Source organism: Glycine soja, chromosome 20 (assembly GCF_004193775.1).
Source record: "Glycine soja cultivar W05 chromosome 20, ASM419377v2, whole genome shotgun sequence".
Lineage (NCBI taxonomy): Eukaryota > Viridiplantae > Streptophyta > Magnoliopsida > Fabales > Fabaceae > Glycine > Glycine soja.
In genome coordinates this window covers 42,187,828-42,201,560 of record NC_041021.1, presented here as the reverse complement: position 1 = coordinate 42,201,560, position 13,733 = coordinate 42,187,828, and the positions used below count along the sequence as shown (strand labels likewise).

General features: G+C 34.0%; 2 protein-coding genes across 2 annotated transcripts; both read right to left on the bottom strand.

The window, feature by feature from the left end:
- Window positions 1-3,667: 3,667 nt before the first annotated feature.
- On the bottom strand, window positions 3,668-6,491 carry LOC114403776 (subtilisin-like protease SBT1.3). Its single transcript, XM_028366931.1, has one exon. It carries the CDS (start codon window positions 6,187-6,189, stop codon window positions 3,844-3,846), a length of 2,346 nt encoding a protein of 781 aa, XP_028222732.1. The 5' UTR covers window positions 6,190-6,491; the 3' UTR covers window positions 3,668-3,843.
- A 5,075-nt stretch (window positions 6,492-11,566) lies between these two features.
- LOC114402889 (3-ketoacyl-CoA synthase 5-like) lies at window positions 11,567-13,328 on the bottom strand. The gene has a single exon (XM_028365576.1). It carries the CDS (start codon window positions 13,244-13,246, stop codon window positions 11,795-11,797), a length of 1,452 nt encoding a protein of 483 aa, XP_028221377.1. The 5' UTR covers window positions 13,247-13,328; the 3' UTR covers window positions 11,567-11,794.
- Window positions 13,329-13,733: the final 405 nt, after the last annotated feature.

Sequence of the window (13,733 nt, the reverse complement as noted above, 5' to 3'; positions counted from 1 at the left end):
TGAGTGTGCTAGGAAACTACACCATTGATGTATTTTAAAATATTTTCTAGTTATAACTTGTTAATGCACTTATACTAAAAAACAAGGGTGTTTGCTAACAAGCATTTATGAACATACACATTCTTGTTTTTTTAGTATGAGTATATTAGTGAGTCACAGTTTAAGATACTCGCTAGTTATAGCTTGCTAACACATTTATATTAATAATCAAGGATGTAGGGATGTTCACGAGTACGGGTCATCCGCAAATCTGAATTGACTCAAATCGATCCGAATATTTTAGGTTGGGTCATTTATGTATTTGGGTCAAAATCAAGTCGAACCAATTAAAATCATTCATGTACAGATTGTATCACGGCTTTAGATTTATAGATCCGATCAAAACTGAATCAAACTGATCAAAATTTTTAGAGCTGTTTGGTTTGACTTTAAATACTGCTAATATTGAGACTCTAAGTATCGGAACTGCAAGTATTGAGACTATTAGTGTTCGAACTTATTAAAGTATTACTTTGAGATACATTATTATTTGTTTCACCTTTTTGTCATATTTATAAAATTAATGAATCATATTTTGTTCATTTGTTTCAGCAAATTTGGTTGCAACAAATCTGGTTGTAACACAACTTATCGCAAGAAATTAGTTTGTAGGAAATAGTTGTGATTTAGACTATTATAGTAAATCTTGTTGAAGAATATTTTGTTTTAATTTATATTAGTCTATTTTAGAATATTATGTTAATGATATTAAATGAATCAATTTTACTATCAGACATTTGATAATATTGTGTTAATTGTATTGAATATTTGGATAAATCACGATTTAAAATAGTAGTTCTAAAAAAAAGAAATCAAATTTAAATAGATAACCTGTTGGCCAAAATCGAACAAAACTATTCATAAATGAGTTGAATTGAGTTAGGTTTTAAAAAAAAATTATAAAAATTGAACCAAACATAACCGATCAAATTTAATTAAGGTGAAAGTAGCCCGCAAACATCCCTACAAAGATGTGTGCATTAACAAGACTCTTTTCTAAATAATATATATTTATTAATTTTAAACATAAACTAAAATTAATTTTTTATTTTAAATGATAAAAATCTTAATTATTATTATAATAATAAATATAACTAATTTTATCCAAACTATAGCCTTAACTATTACAGTTGAACAACAACTACGACGAATTTTACACTTGTTATAATAGCAATTGACACAACTAATTTCTCCTCTAGTGTTGGGGGATTTAAGTAATATGCGTGAAGTCTTGTGTTTAATTCTGTTGTCATCGTATACTAAAAAATATTGTTTAATTTTATTGAGTTAGGTTGTGCTATTTGCAAATATTGTTTTAGATCTAATACAGGTTAAGGTTAGACTGAAATTGTAATTTAGACACTCCAGTCAGATTTTTCCATGCCTTGTTATTTTTTGGACAAACAGCCATACCATTTTATTGCTTAGGGTACTTGCACAGCCAAGTCACATCGGTTCCTAACCATGGTGAATAATTAATGCAACCGAACCACATTTTCATTTTTCAGCTCTATGTACCCTCCTCCTTACCTCAATTGACAATAACATAATGCCTCACACATTGATATTTTTACCTTGCAATATGAGATAGTTCATAATTGTGAACTTGTGCTATAGCATTTTGGGCCTCCGATAACCTGCCTGTTTTGAGAATAGACCCAGCCATGTTATGTCCATAGGACAAAGGTAGTTGCTATTGGCACTTCTACTTTTCCTATTTGCACTACCCATGTGAGTGTCTTGTATTCCAAAAATGCTCTTTGACAAAAACACAATGAAATCATAATTTTGTTGCCCAAATGGGATGAAAAAAACTAAGCACAACAGAAACATAATTTCATTATACACTTGTATAATAAAATTATATTTCCGTTGTGTATTTTCTTTTACTCTCACATAATATAACGAAATCATACATTCATTAGGTAAAGGAGGTATGAAAAAAATACACAACAAAATTATATTTCCATTGGATATTTTTTACACCGTGAGTAAGATTAATTTTTGTTCCAGTAAATTTGAGAATACATGTGATTTCTTAACCAAGAAAAAAAAGCAGATTGAAATAGAAAAAATGAATCGGTATCCTCCCCAGCTAAATTATGTAGTAATAATAGTATTATACAGTAGTCAACTTTCAGTAAAATTTCAGCCCTTGGTTGATTTATCGCACAACAATCAAGGCGGAGAGGAAATAAAATAGACATTCTTGATTTCCGTACGTTGCAGGGAAAAACTTGCTTCAGGGGCAAGAAAGGATTCATATTTGAAAATATGAAGTAAAATAAATGATATAATAGAGAGACGGAGAGAAAAAAATATTGTTATAAACATGTTACATAAACAACCGAACTACTTACCGTGCTAAATGCTCTAAAGATTCCAGAATTCCTTCGTAGTCAATAAGTTATATAAATAATATAATTCAATTGATATTAAATATCTCTTTAGGTAAACGGTTTATTCAATAAGTTTCAAATTTTATCATAAAATTAAAGTGAAAGAAACAAGTTAAAAAAAATTCTAAAGAAGTCATAAAACATTTTTATAAAGTTTAAACTTCCTTAATTCTGAACACCCCTTATATATATATATATATATATATATATATATATATATAATTTTTTATTTTTTTTTCCTTCCCTTCTACATGTCTTACGATCTTTCTTGATGTATCTGAAATGAAATTAACGCAACTATACTTTTTCTATTTCCCAGAATAGTTGTTGAGTTCAGTTTCATGAATAAAATAGGTGTTAAATAGTTCACTTTCTCATGACGGGCAAATACTATTCATAAACAGTGCTCCTACTTTCCTGAAAAAGATCGAAAAAGTTTTTTATAGGACCATTGCATGCATATGAACTCTTGAATTTTTTATTTTTTTTTGCTTCCAATGCATATGAACTCTTTCTTTTTTTTGCTTCCAGTGCATATGAACTCTTTTGAGTCATAATGCATATTATCAAAAACTTTACTGGATACTCTTCATTTGGACCACAAATTCTTGAACTCAAAATGAATTCAACAGCATAAGATGTGAAAATTAAATGTGCAGTTCTATGTAAATTGAATGCTTCTCATTTCTCTCATGTTATTATCAATTAAATAGTGTTTCGTCAAACGAGGCTATCAAGAGTAATCACTGAGTAAATGAGTTATTCTTACTTCTCAAGTAGGACAATTAATTATTGTAACAATTTAATGACTGTATGTGCTGATGAAACCGTAACTCATACGGTGTCCAAGACATGCATGTTCTATGATCTGAAAAATTAATTTTATCAGCATAAACAAAATATCGGACGTTTATACGTATGATCTTCCCAGTTCCCATTGTTAAATTCCTTCAGCAAGTGAGTACTGAGTACTTCTTAATTATGCAGTTATGCTATATTGCTATATATGAATAGCACCAGCTTCGCTTATAATAGATTCTTCTAGCTATCTTTTATTGATGAAAAAAAAACTTTTAAGGTGAATGTTTGCATAATTAATAGATAACATTGATGAAACAGAAAAATACCTCATGTAACTACAATATTTAAGATAAAATCCATTTTGTTGATCATTTTAAGCAGTCTGCAAGTTGAATCTGCATATGAATTGCATAAATGGGGAAAATTATGCTAATTGAGTTCTAAGATGCAATAAAAGAGGCATGCAAGATCATTATTGAAAGCAGACAATATCCAGGCACTTTTCGTGTAATAAAAATGCGTACACTTCATAGTACAGAAAATTTTGCTCATTGCAAAAGAAAAAGAAATACTGCTAAACTTATAGGTAGTCCAAAGTGAAGTTTCATATTGGTGGCAGATACGTTATAACAATTGGACTTCTTACCTTGTGCACACCATCCTTCCACACCAGACCTCCAAATTCAGGTTCTGTTTGGCGAGATTGTGTTGTTAAGGTAATTTTGTAAGATAGTTTCTGGTATTTTCTTGTAAAACTCAAGGTGTCTGGCTCAACTTTAACAGAAGCACCTTTAAAAGGTGAAACCACAACATGGTACTTGGAAACTGGAAGACCAACATTGGTGGCAGTTCTGTGAACAGTCAAAACTGAAGTGGAATTTTTCAGTGGAAAAACTACAGATATGGCTGGATAGTTCAAGTCCCCTGGACTTGAAAGAGAGTGCTTGCAAGTTCTGTTTGAATACTTGGCAAAAACTCCAAGCTCAGATGTAGTAAGCTTCTGTGTGCACAGGAATTCAAAGTAGTCCTGTGGCTGAATATCATAGACCAAACCTGGGTCAAGAGCTCTTCTAGGGTTGATGTGTCCGGCACCATGATCATAAGGAGTTGAGGCTTCAGCATTTGAGGCATCTCTGAGAGGCTTGATGGTATTGTCATGAACATAAGCTGTGGTCATCAAAGCAGATTTTATGGCAGCGGGACTCCAATCTGGATGCCTAGCCTTGAGCAAAGCAGCAATGCCACTCACATGAGGGCATGACATTGAAGTTCCTGAGAGTATGTTGAACTTCACCCTTCTGTGATCTGTTGGCAAACTTGATGGACCAATGGCCTCACTCCAAGCAGCAAGAATGTTCACCCCAGGAGCCACCACATCAGGCTTCAGAATTTCAAGGGTGAGAAAATTTGGCCCTCTTGATGAAAATGCTGCCACTACAGGAGATGGTCTAACCCCCAACCTTGTAGCCTGAAAACCTAGAGTTGCAGTGGCTTTTTTACTTGTTAACACATAACGTTTGAGCTCTTTTCCTTCCTTTTCTCCAATTGCAACTGCTGGAAGGAGGTGACAATCAGCAACCAGCTCCTCTCCATTGGCTGCAGTGTTTGTGAGAATCATTCCCGCCCCTCCTGCATTTTTCACCACTTGACCCTTCTGCACTCTTGGACTAATGCCTCTGTCACAAATAACAATCTTGCCTGAAACCATTCTACGATCCAAAGTACCTTCCAAGCACAAAGATTTTGGATCAGGGATGCTTGAATTAGTATTTCCCATGTATACTAAAGGGTATTGTTTCTTAACTGAGAGCATGCTTCTTCCTTTGTAGAGTGAGGTTCCGGTTATCTTTCTTCCATTTCCAAGCCTAACATCTGCAGGAAAATCTCTATCCATTGTGCTGGCTCCAACTGTGGTGATCCAAGGTGACACATTTGTGAGGCTCACAGGGTCAGGTCCTGCATTTCCAGCAGAACATGAAACAAAAACACCTTTCTCCATTGCTCCAAATGCAGCTACAGATAAACTATCACGGTAGTAAGAGGAGACTCCACCACCCAAAGAGATGGATAGAACATCAACTCCATCAGCCACAGCTCTATCAACAGCTGACAGAATATCTGAGCTGAAGCATCCACCAGTCCAACATACTTTGTATGCTGCAATTCTTGCTCCTGGTGCCATTCCTCTTGCTGTGCCATAAGCATAGCCTAGAAAATTAGCACCATGCACTGGAGAGCCAGCAACTGTAGCTGCAGTGTGAGTGCCATGACCATCTTGGTCTCTTGGTGATTTGTATTCTGCTTGCTCATCAATTTTACCCGTTGCTGCTTCATATCCATGGTAGAACATTCTTGCCCCCACAATCTTCTTGTTGCAGTGATGTTTTCTGAAGCCTCTACCAGTCTCACAGGCGCCTTTCCAGTGAGAAGGTACTGGTCTCATGCCTGTGTCATTGAAGCTCTCACTCTCAGGCCAAACCCCAGTGTCTAGCACTCCCACTATGACATCATGGTTGGCTAGCTTTAATGACCACATGTTGTTGGTGCTTTGTGTTGGTTCAAGTCCAAGGAAAGTTGGACTTCTTGTGGTGTGTAGTTGGTACTTTGTATCAGGGAATATGGCCACAACACCTTCTTCTGCCTCTAGCTTCTCAGCTTCTTCTTGGCTCAACATGGCAGCCAGTCCATGAAAAGCAGTTTGGTAAGTATAAATGATTCTCTCTTCCTGGTCCATCTCAGCTTCTACTGAATTTGACAAAATTGATTTCACTTTTGATGAATACCAATTAAGGTGATTGGTGAAGGTGTCAGGCTTTGCTGACTTATCCATTTGAATGATGTAAGTCTTCTTGACAAACTCAGCATTTGCAGAAAAGAGTGTACTCAAGACGAGATAGCTCGCTAGAATGAGAGCCATCTTTTCCATTGGAGTGATTGGACTCGTAAACATTGTTACGTGCTAGGAAGAAGAAAAGCTATGATTTTTTAGGCATTTAGTTTTCTAAGGGAGAAAGATGGGTGGAGAGAATTTAATAGGGGTTCATGCTTTATTGTATTGTGATGTGTGTTCTGGTGCCTTAGATATTTAAGAGAGAGGAGAAGAGTGTGATCTTTACTCTGCCACCATTGCAAGGGTAATAAAAGTGCCTGGTTGTTTTGTGGAAGCCAAGTTGAATGAAGAGTTATAAGAGCTACCTTGTGGTTGGTGCTAGAAGTTAATGTGGTTATGGTCCTCACACTCTAAGCAATATTTTTTTAATGGTTTGAGCTATTTCACAATTTTTGCATCACACTTACCAACAAGTAGCATCATGTGATCTCATAATTTCTATCTTCCAAACAACATTTTTATTGTCGAAAATTCAATATATATATATATATATATATATATATATATATATATATATATATATATATATATATATATATATATATATATATATTAACGCCTAATGTGATTTCGTAATGTGTTTTGTTTTTTCATTTACCTTTTAGCTAGTCTGAATATACACATTTCAAAAATAAAATATAAATTTTAACATACATGATGATAAAAGGTCTTTTGAGGACTTACCTGTTCATAAAGTTACTCAACCCACTTTTCTGATTGAGTATAACCAAGCACTGTCATCGCCATAGTGATGGGTCTAAGATCATCAAACGGTTAAATTAGTGGCTCTTGCTATCAAGGGATCAATGGAGGAGAAATTCTTCAATAGATTTAGTCCTTCTTGCACAAAAATCTAATGATGGGTCCCACTTTCACAGAATGCATGTAATTCATCTGAGCACCCTGAGTTCAGATTCCCTAAGTGGCCAATTATTCATCCACTTAATTATTTGTTTTGGAGTTGCAGTATACTCGTCTGTTTTCATGATGCATGGTGCAATCTTCAATTGCAGTTTACACATGTTGATCAATTTCTCAATGTACAATTACTGTGACACCGATATCTGCTAATTAAGTATTGGAAATGTCTGTGGGAGAGAGCATGGCTGCTTAAAGAAAAAATAGGCATATAAAATAACAGAATTCCTTTAATCATTTAGTTTAAAGATGAAACACTTGGTCTTGCCAAATGTAAAGAACATTTCGTGAATAAAAAGTAGTATTCTCTTAATTATGAAAAAGTTATAAGCCAAAGGGCTTTAATGAGTGTTTTTCACAAGCCAAAGGCTCTCTCTCTATATACTAGTAACAAAACGAATAATTGTTAAGACATGAGCATTAATATTTGAAATTGATTACAAAATTTTTCTTATTCCTAAAATCGAGTATGCTTTAAAGTTGAATCAACCCTAACATTCTTCAACATTAATTTCAACCAAATTAAAAGAGTTATTCCGGAATAGTTCTGGTCCCATATACCTTGCAGAACATAAATGTAGTATTCACTATTATCAAGTTACTTACAGACGAAGTAGTTGGCACACAATAAATTTGAGAGAATATAGTGAAAACAAGCCATGTTGTTTGGTTCATCATCTTTAACGTCTTTCCCTCAAAATGAGGATTAGTGATATTATGGATGGATTATCTGTGCTAGACTAGAACCCACTATAACAAAAGCAGAAAACAGTTCATCTTTATTGCTGACCATAGCAGCAGTAAGGGAAAGGACATCTCTTGTTGGACTTTAAAAGAAAACATATCCTATTAATTATCCTCTGATTAATGCTTTATCATTCCTATATCTAGTGATCAAATAAATGGCAATAATTGTTTCGTTTGTTGCATTAACTGGTACGGAGACAGGGTCGGAGTTGAACTTATGAAATTTTAATTTTTTTGGGTGCCATTCTTTTTTCTTTTCAAAATGTGAGTGGATAGCATCATTTTGACAAAGAAAATTGCTGATTGATACCAATTTGTAAAGCACGAAAATAATTGAGTTAACGTGAATTTTACGTAAGTTTTACTAAATAATAAATAAAATCCATTAAATAATAGTAGAATTCACACTGCCTAATGAGAATTAACATGAATTTTATCTCATAATAAAAATATATATAATAATATGTGGTTTCAAATTTAAGTTATAAATATACATTTGTATTAATTAGTAAATATTTAGAGAAAGGGTTTTGTCATTTATAATAATTTTACCCATCTTAAACAAATTGCTTTCAGTGAAACGTGTAACCTCTACCCAAAAAAATCTGAGCTTATAGGTTTAAATATCTTTAAATGCAGCTGTCAAAAAAAATCTCTAAACACAATATTGTATCTCTTCCCTTCTCTTGAAAAAAAATAAAACAACAGTACCTTGGACAGTCCCTAACCATTTCGGGATAGGCTTTCCTTGTTGAATGAAAAAAAATAGTTTTGATTTTCTAATACTACCTTCTCTTAAATTTTCTTATATATTTTTTCTTTTTCAATTTCTTCTTCTTTTTTAATATATTATAAATACATTCTCATTTTTTTTTCTTTCTCACACTTCTTATTCTACTAAGGGCATGACAAATATTATTATAAAACAAAAGGAAATATTGGAGGCCTTGCTGGCAGTTGTACAAATTAATATTAACTAAGATCACTTCATAGGAAGACAGTGCTCTAATGGCCCCTACTGCAGTTAGTTAGGTCAATTTTCCATTTGCAATTTCCACATGAAAACCTTTAACTTTTTTCATAAAAAAATAATCTTTAACTTTTAGCCTTTTTCTCTATGAAAGAATGCATATATAATTTACTCATCAATGAAGAACTATGAACGAAGGACGGAATTCATTAGTAATGTTAGTTTGATGATTGTAATGTAATCAGTACGAGATCCTTCTCACAAGGCAGTGCTCTAATGGCCACTAATGCAATTAGTACGAGATTCTCACATCTCAACAAAAACTATTTAATAAAGAAAGTAAAGGTGCATTTAAAAAGTAATAAGTCATGTATGATGCAGCTACATAAACACCATTAATTTTGCCGAAGTTTACAAAAATTCAGCATTTCATTTTATGACTTTGAAATTGCCATGCTACTGAAAAAGTTAACATGAAAAAGGGAATACCTTATCACCTCTCTTTAATAAACCTGATCGTAAATAGTAATGACAGGGTGAGGGCGGGTAATAGATCCTTTCTCCACGGTGAAGATTCACAGCCTTTGCATGCATGTCTATTAGCGGTGGTAAAAGTGGGTTGAATTGTTAGGTCAACACACCTAACTAGCCAAAAATAGGAAAGGTGGATTAAGAGTGTGTTCGGATAACATATGAGAATTAATTTTATTTCATAAAATTACGATAATATTATAAAAAAAAAGTAGAAGTAATTGGTTGTTTTTTATCTTCATGATGAAAAAATAATTAATTATTTATCATCATGAAATTAATCCAAATACAATATAACGCTTTGTTTGGTAGGACTGGTTTACAGCAGATGGGCGAAGACAAAAGCATAGCTAGTGATTTGGTTGAGGTTATTGAACGTGGAGATAAGGCTGAATGGGTCTCACAAAACATCTTTAATTTCTCTCATGGGTTAAAGAACTAAACACGTGAAGTTTTTTTGTTGAACAGGTTTTTGACAGTAATGACCTGCAATGATGGATATGCCCTTGGGGGAGTAATTTTTGGTAATTGACAGTGCTTGATTGGAAGATGCAGGGCTGTAGGATTAATTTTCATAGATTTGTTAAATTATCTCTTCAAATTATTTCATTCAAATAAAAAAATTAAATCATTTTATTTTCATAATATTTTTCACCTATTTCTCTTAAAACAAACAATTCTATTTAATTTAATTTTCACTTTATTCTCTTTTGCAATTATCTTTTTTATTTATTTACATTCACTTTATTTTTTTTATCACAATCAAACAAATCGTAATTGATTTAATCTACTAAATTTCTATTAAATTAAATTTTCTCATAATCAATTTCAAAATCACGATAAAAGTCAAAACAACAAATTATTGCTTTCACTTTTTCAATTTCCATGGTGATTTGAAGGCTAAAATGAATTCTAGTATCTATTCAAGCATGCTATCAATTCGTCTTAGCTTGTTGTTTTAACTTGCTATCCGATGAATAGAAATTGGGATGAGGCAGGTTCACTCGTCTAATTCATCCTACCTAAACTCACTAATATTTGAGATATATATATATATATATATATATATATATATATATATATATAAATCTATAATTAAAAAAATATAATATGTATATGCGTATAAAATAAAATAAGTGACGTGATAAAAGAAATGAACTAATATTTAAACAAACATTTATTTTATTTTTATATTTTTTGGGTGGATTTTGACGTACGGGCCAAACCAACAGCCAACCTCTAAAGTCTAAAGGGGTGGATTGAATTTCACCCATTTTCTATTGGCGGGTCAATCCTCATCACCTCGTTTTAGGCAGATTCAAGGTGAGTGGTGTGGAGTTGAGTTGATATGTGTATCTTACTTATGAAGTAGAGATGTTCATGGACTAAGTTGGGTCAGATTTGACTAATCTATGACCCAACGTAATTAAAATTATACTCTTCGTGTTCACTGTTTACTGGTATTTTTCTACTAAAGCTTCATTCTTTGTTTTAGTAGAACCACCATACATAGTACTTAATTCCCTCGTAATTTGTGTCGTTTCTAAAAATGGTAAATATTTCTTATGACGGTCTCGATCGAATTGCCTCTTGCTAAAAGAAAAGAAAATATTTTGCTTCAATAATAGACTACTCAATATTTTCCCAGTTTTCTTGCTTTGCTTCTAGTCAAGTTCTTTGAATATTGTTAATTTTGTAAAATCGAAAGTGTCATAATTAATTTCTCAATGGATACATCATACATTTTTTATTATTACATAAACAACACTCTTTCTAGACTTTATATCAGAACAATTTCCACAAGGGCACGTTACGTACTGTTATAGTTTATTAACATCATTTCATTTACAAATTTCCACTCAAGGAAGATGGATATTAACGCCATAGAAAATATTAATGTATTTAGGGTTCAGGAATCAGGACCAAATGTGAAGAGCTTTTAGTGTATACTACTAGATAAATCAGAAGTGAGATAAGGAGATATATGATTGAACCTGTGATTAAAGAAGGATTAAAAAAAACTAATATTTTTAATAAAAATTAATAAATTATTGATAAAAAATCAAAAAGTGAGATAAGATTTTGCTTTGCTGCGGTTGAATTTCACGATGCCTAGTGTAAAGGTGACAACTGACAAACCCCTTACGTAAATGGAGGTGGTGAGAATCCCAACTCGGTGCCATCACTCCCTGCCGCAGAAAATAATTAATGAAGCAAGCAACCAACTCCCTCCAACCTGCTTTACCATTTACTACAGATAGGAAAACGATATGCACATCATAAATGTGTTTGTTCACCCTACTAATTCATTTGCAGAAAAACATAGCTGGCTCGCTCCTTTGTCTCTTTAAACAAGAAGAATAGAACAACACACGATTATGACATTGTTTAACAACTAGTAAATGCGAGTAGCTTAATAAGAAATGCCTCAGTCATTTAATATTTAAGTCATAATAGAAACACTAATTAAGAATTCTAGCTATAACCAAGTTAGAATTCCTAGTCCAAGGCTAATATTGGGTACTGATTGATACAATCAGCCCATGGTCCCTTCTTGTACTCTCCAACTATAGGCCTAATACACTTCAGAACAACACTGTTGCATTTGGGTCCACTTCCCATTCCAAGCTGCCAAACCTTGTCTCCCTTGTGTACTCTTTCCTTGGCTTCCAAGTAAGCTAGTTCATACCACAGCGAGGAAGAAGACTGGTTCCCAAACCTGTGCAGTGTCATCAAAGCAGGTTCAATGTCTCTCTCTGAGAGCTTCAACCCTTTCCCTATCTCTCTTATCACTGGCCTCCCAGAACATGGCAAGCAGAAGTGCTGTATCACTGTCTTGAAATTTGGCACGTAAATTCCCTCAGACTTGATGAACCTCTTCTTGATCACAGAAACTCCATACGAAAACTTCTCTGAAAGATGCAAGATTTCAGACCCCAAAATGGAGATGTTTGTACGGAGAGTTTCACCAGCCACCTGAAGCAAGTCCCTCTTCAGTGTCACCCCAAGTTTTCCATCAGAATCTTCTTCCCTTATGGCAGAAAAATAAGATTTGTCATCAAAGGCTCTCTGGGTTCTAAGTGTCCTGACCAACCTGTACTTTGCAGTTTTCTTTGCTTCTTTCTTGTTTGAGAGAAGGATTGCTGCACTTCCCATCCGAAAGAGGCAATTAATCAGCAACTTGGACTTTTCATTGCCTGAATACCAACCTGTTGACAAAATCTCTGTGCTGAGGACAATGGCATTAGAGTTCTTGTGAACACTCAGAAGATTCTGAGCCAAATCAATGCAAAGGGCACTTGCACTGCACCCCATGCCAGAGATATTATAGCTCTTAATGTCATTTCTCATAGAGTATTTGTTAATAACAATGGAGGTTAGAGAAGGTGAGGAGCAAAAGCCACTGCAGTTTATGATAAGTATGTCTATATCAAGGGGTGAAAGGTTGGTTTTTGCTAGAAGATCTTCCACGATGGGGAAAAGAACCATTTGCACCTCTTTGATGGATTCTGTGTGGTGAGTGTTTGGAGGAATGTAGTGCAAGGAAGGGGGGAGGCATGCCTCTTCACTTTGTCCCGAGGAATGGAGGACTTTGGCCATGAAAGCTATGCTTTCACTGTCAAAAACCTCCAACATGGAAGCATTTTCAAGAAATGTAGTAAAAGGCACCCTGCAGTGGCTTGGAGGTTTAAGACATGAGAAATCCACAAGGTAAATGGGAGAGGGCTTTGAGAGGAAGTGCTTCACCAGGAAACAAAGAAGGAGGAAACATGGTAGCACAAAATGGAACAGTAGGTCCCAGTTTTGCACAAGTAAGAATGCTTCAATTAAGAAGGTACAAGGCCAAAGAAGAATTGAGAGTTTTGAAAGGACCTTTGACAAGAGAGTGAATTGGTCAGGGGGGATTGCATGGAAGAGAGGAACATGGTTTTGGTTGGAAATGGCTTCCATTATGTGATCATAGCAGTTATGGTGATATGGTCTTCTGCACAAGAAGTAGAGGTATAAATAGATGGAGTAAATAATGCGGCACATAAGAAAATAGCATTTGGCAATGGATATTGTGGCAAATGGTTAGGTGTAGCAGTTGACAGGTGAGGTCCATCAGCAGGGTTATTGACCATGTAGAAAGAACCAATAATTATCTTTTATTTTATTTGATATGGCCAATGGTTATGACTCACGGTGTTATCATGTTAACCATACCGTGTTCTTGAATACCATACTCGTACTAGAAATGTCCTGCAAGAAGTAAAAGACCAACCTAGCCTTTTGAATGTTTTACAATTAATATAGGTAGTACTAATAATATGGTCATGCAGGAAAAAATGTGTTTGGTCCAGAAAAAGAAAAAATCACCATCTTGCTCAACCATACTAGAGTCTAATATAATTTGAAATGGATTCTTTAACAGTTGTTTCTGTTGTTCACAAAGGAT

What these genes read in the sequence shown, in the direction of transcription:
- LOC114403776 (XM_028366931.1), bottom strand. Translation starts at nt 6,189, where the DNA reads ATGTTTACGAGTCCAATCACTCCAATGGAAAAGATGGCTCTCATTCTA.
- LOC114402889 (XM_028365576.1), bottom strand. Translation starts at nt 13,246, where the DNA reads ATGGAAGCCATTTCCAACCAAAACCATGTTCCTCTCTTCCATGCAATC.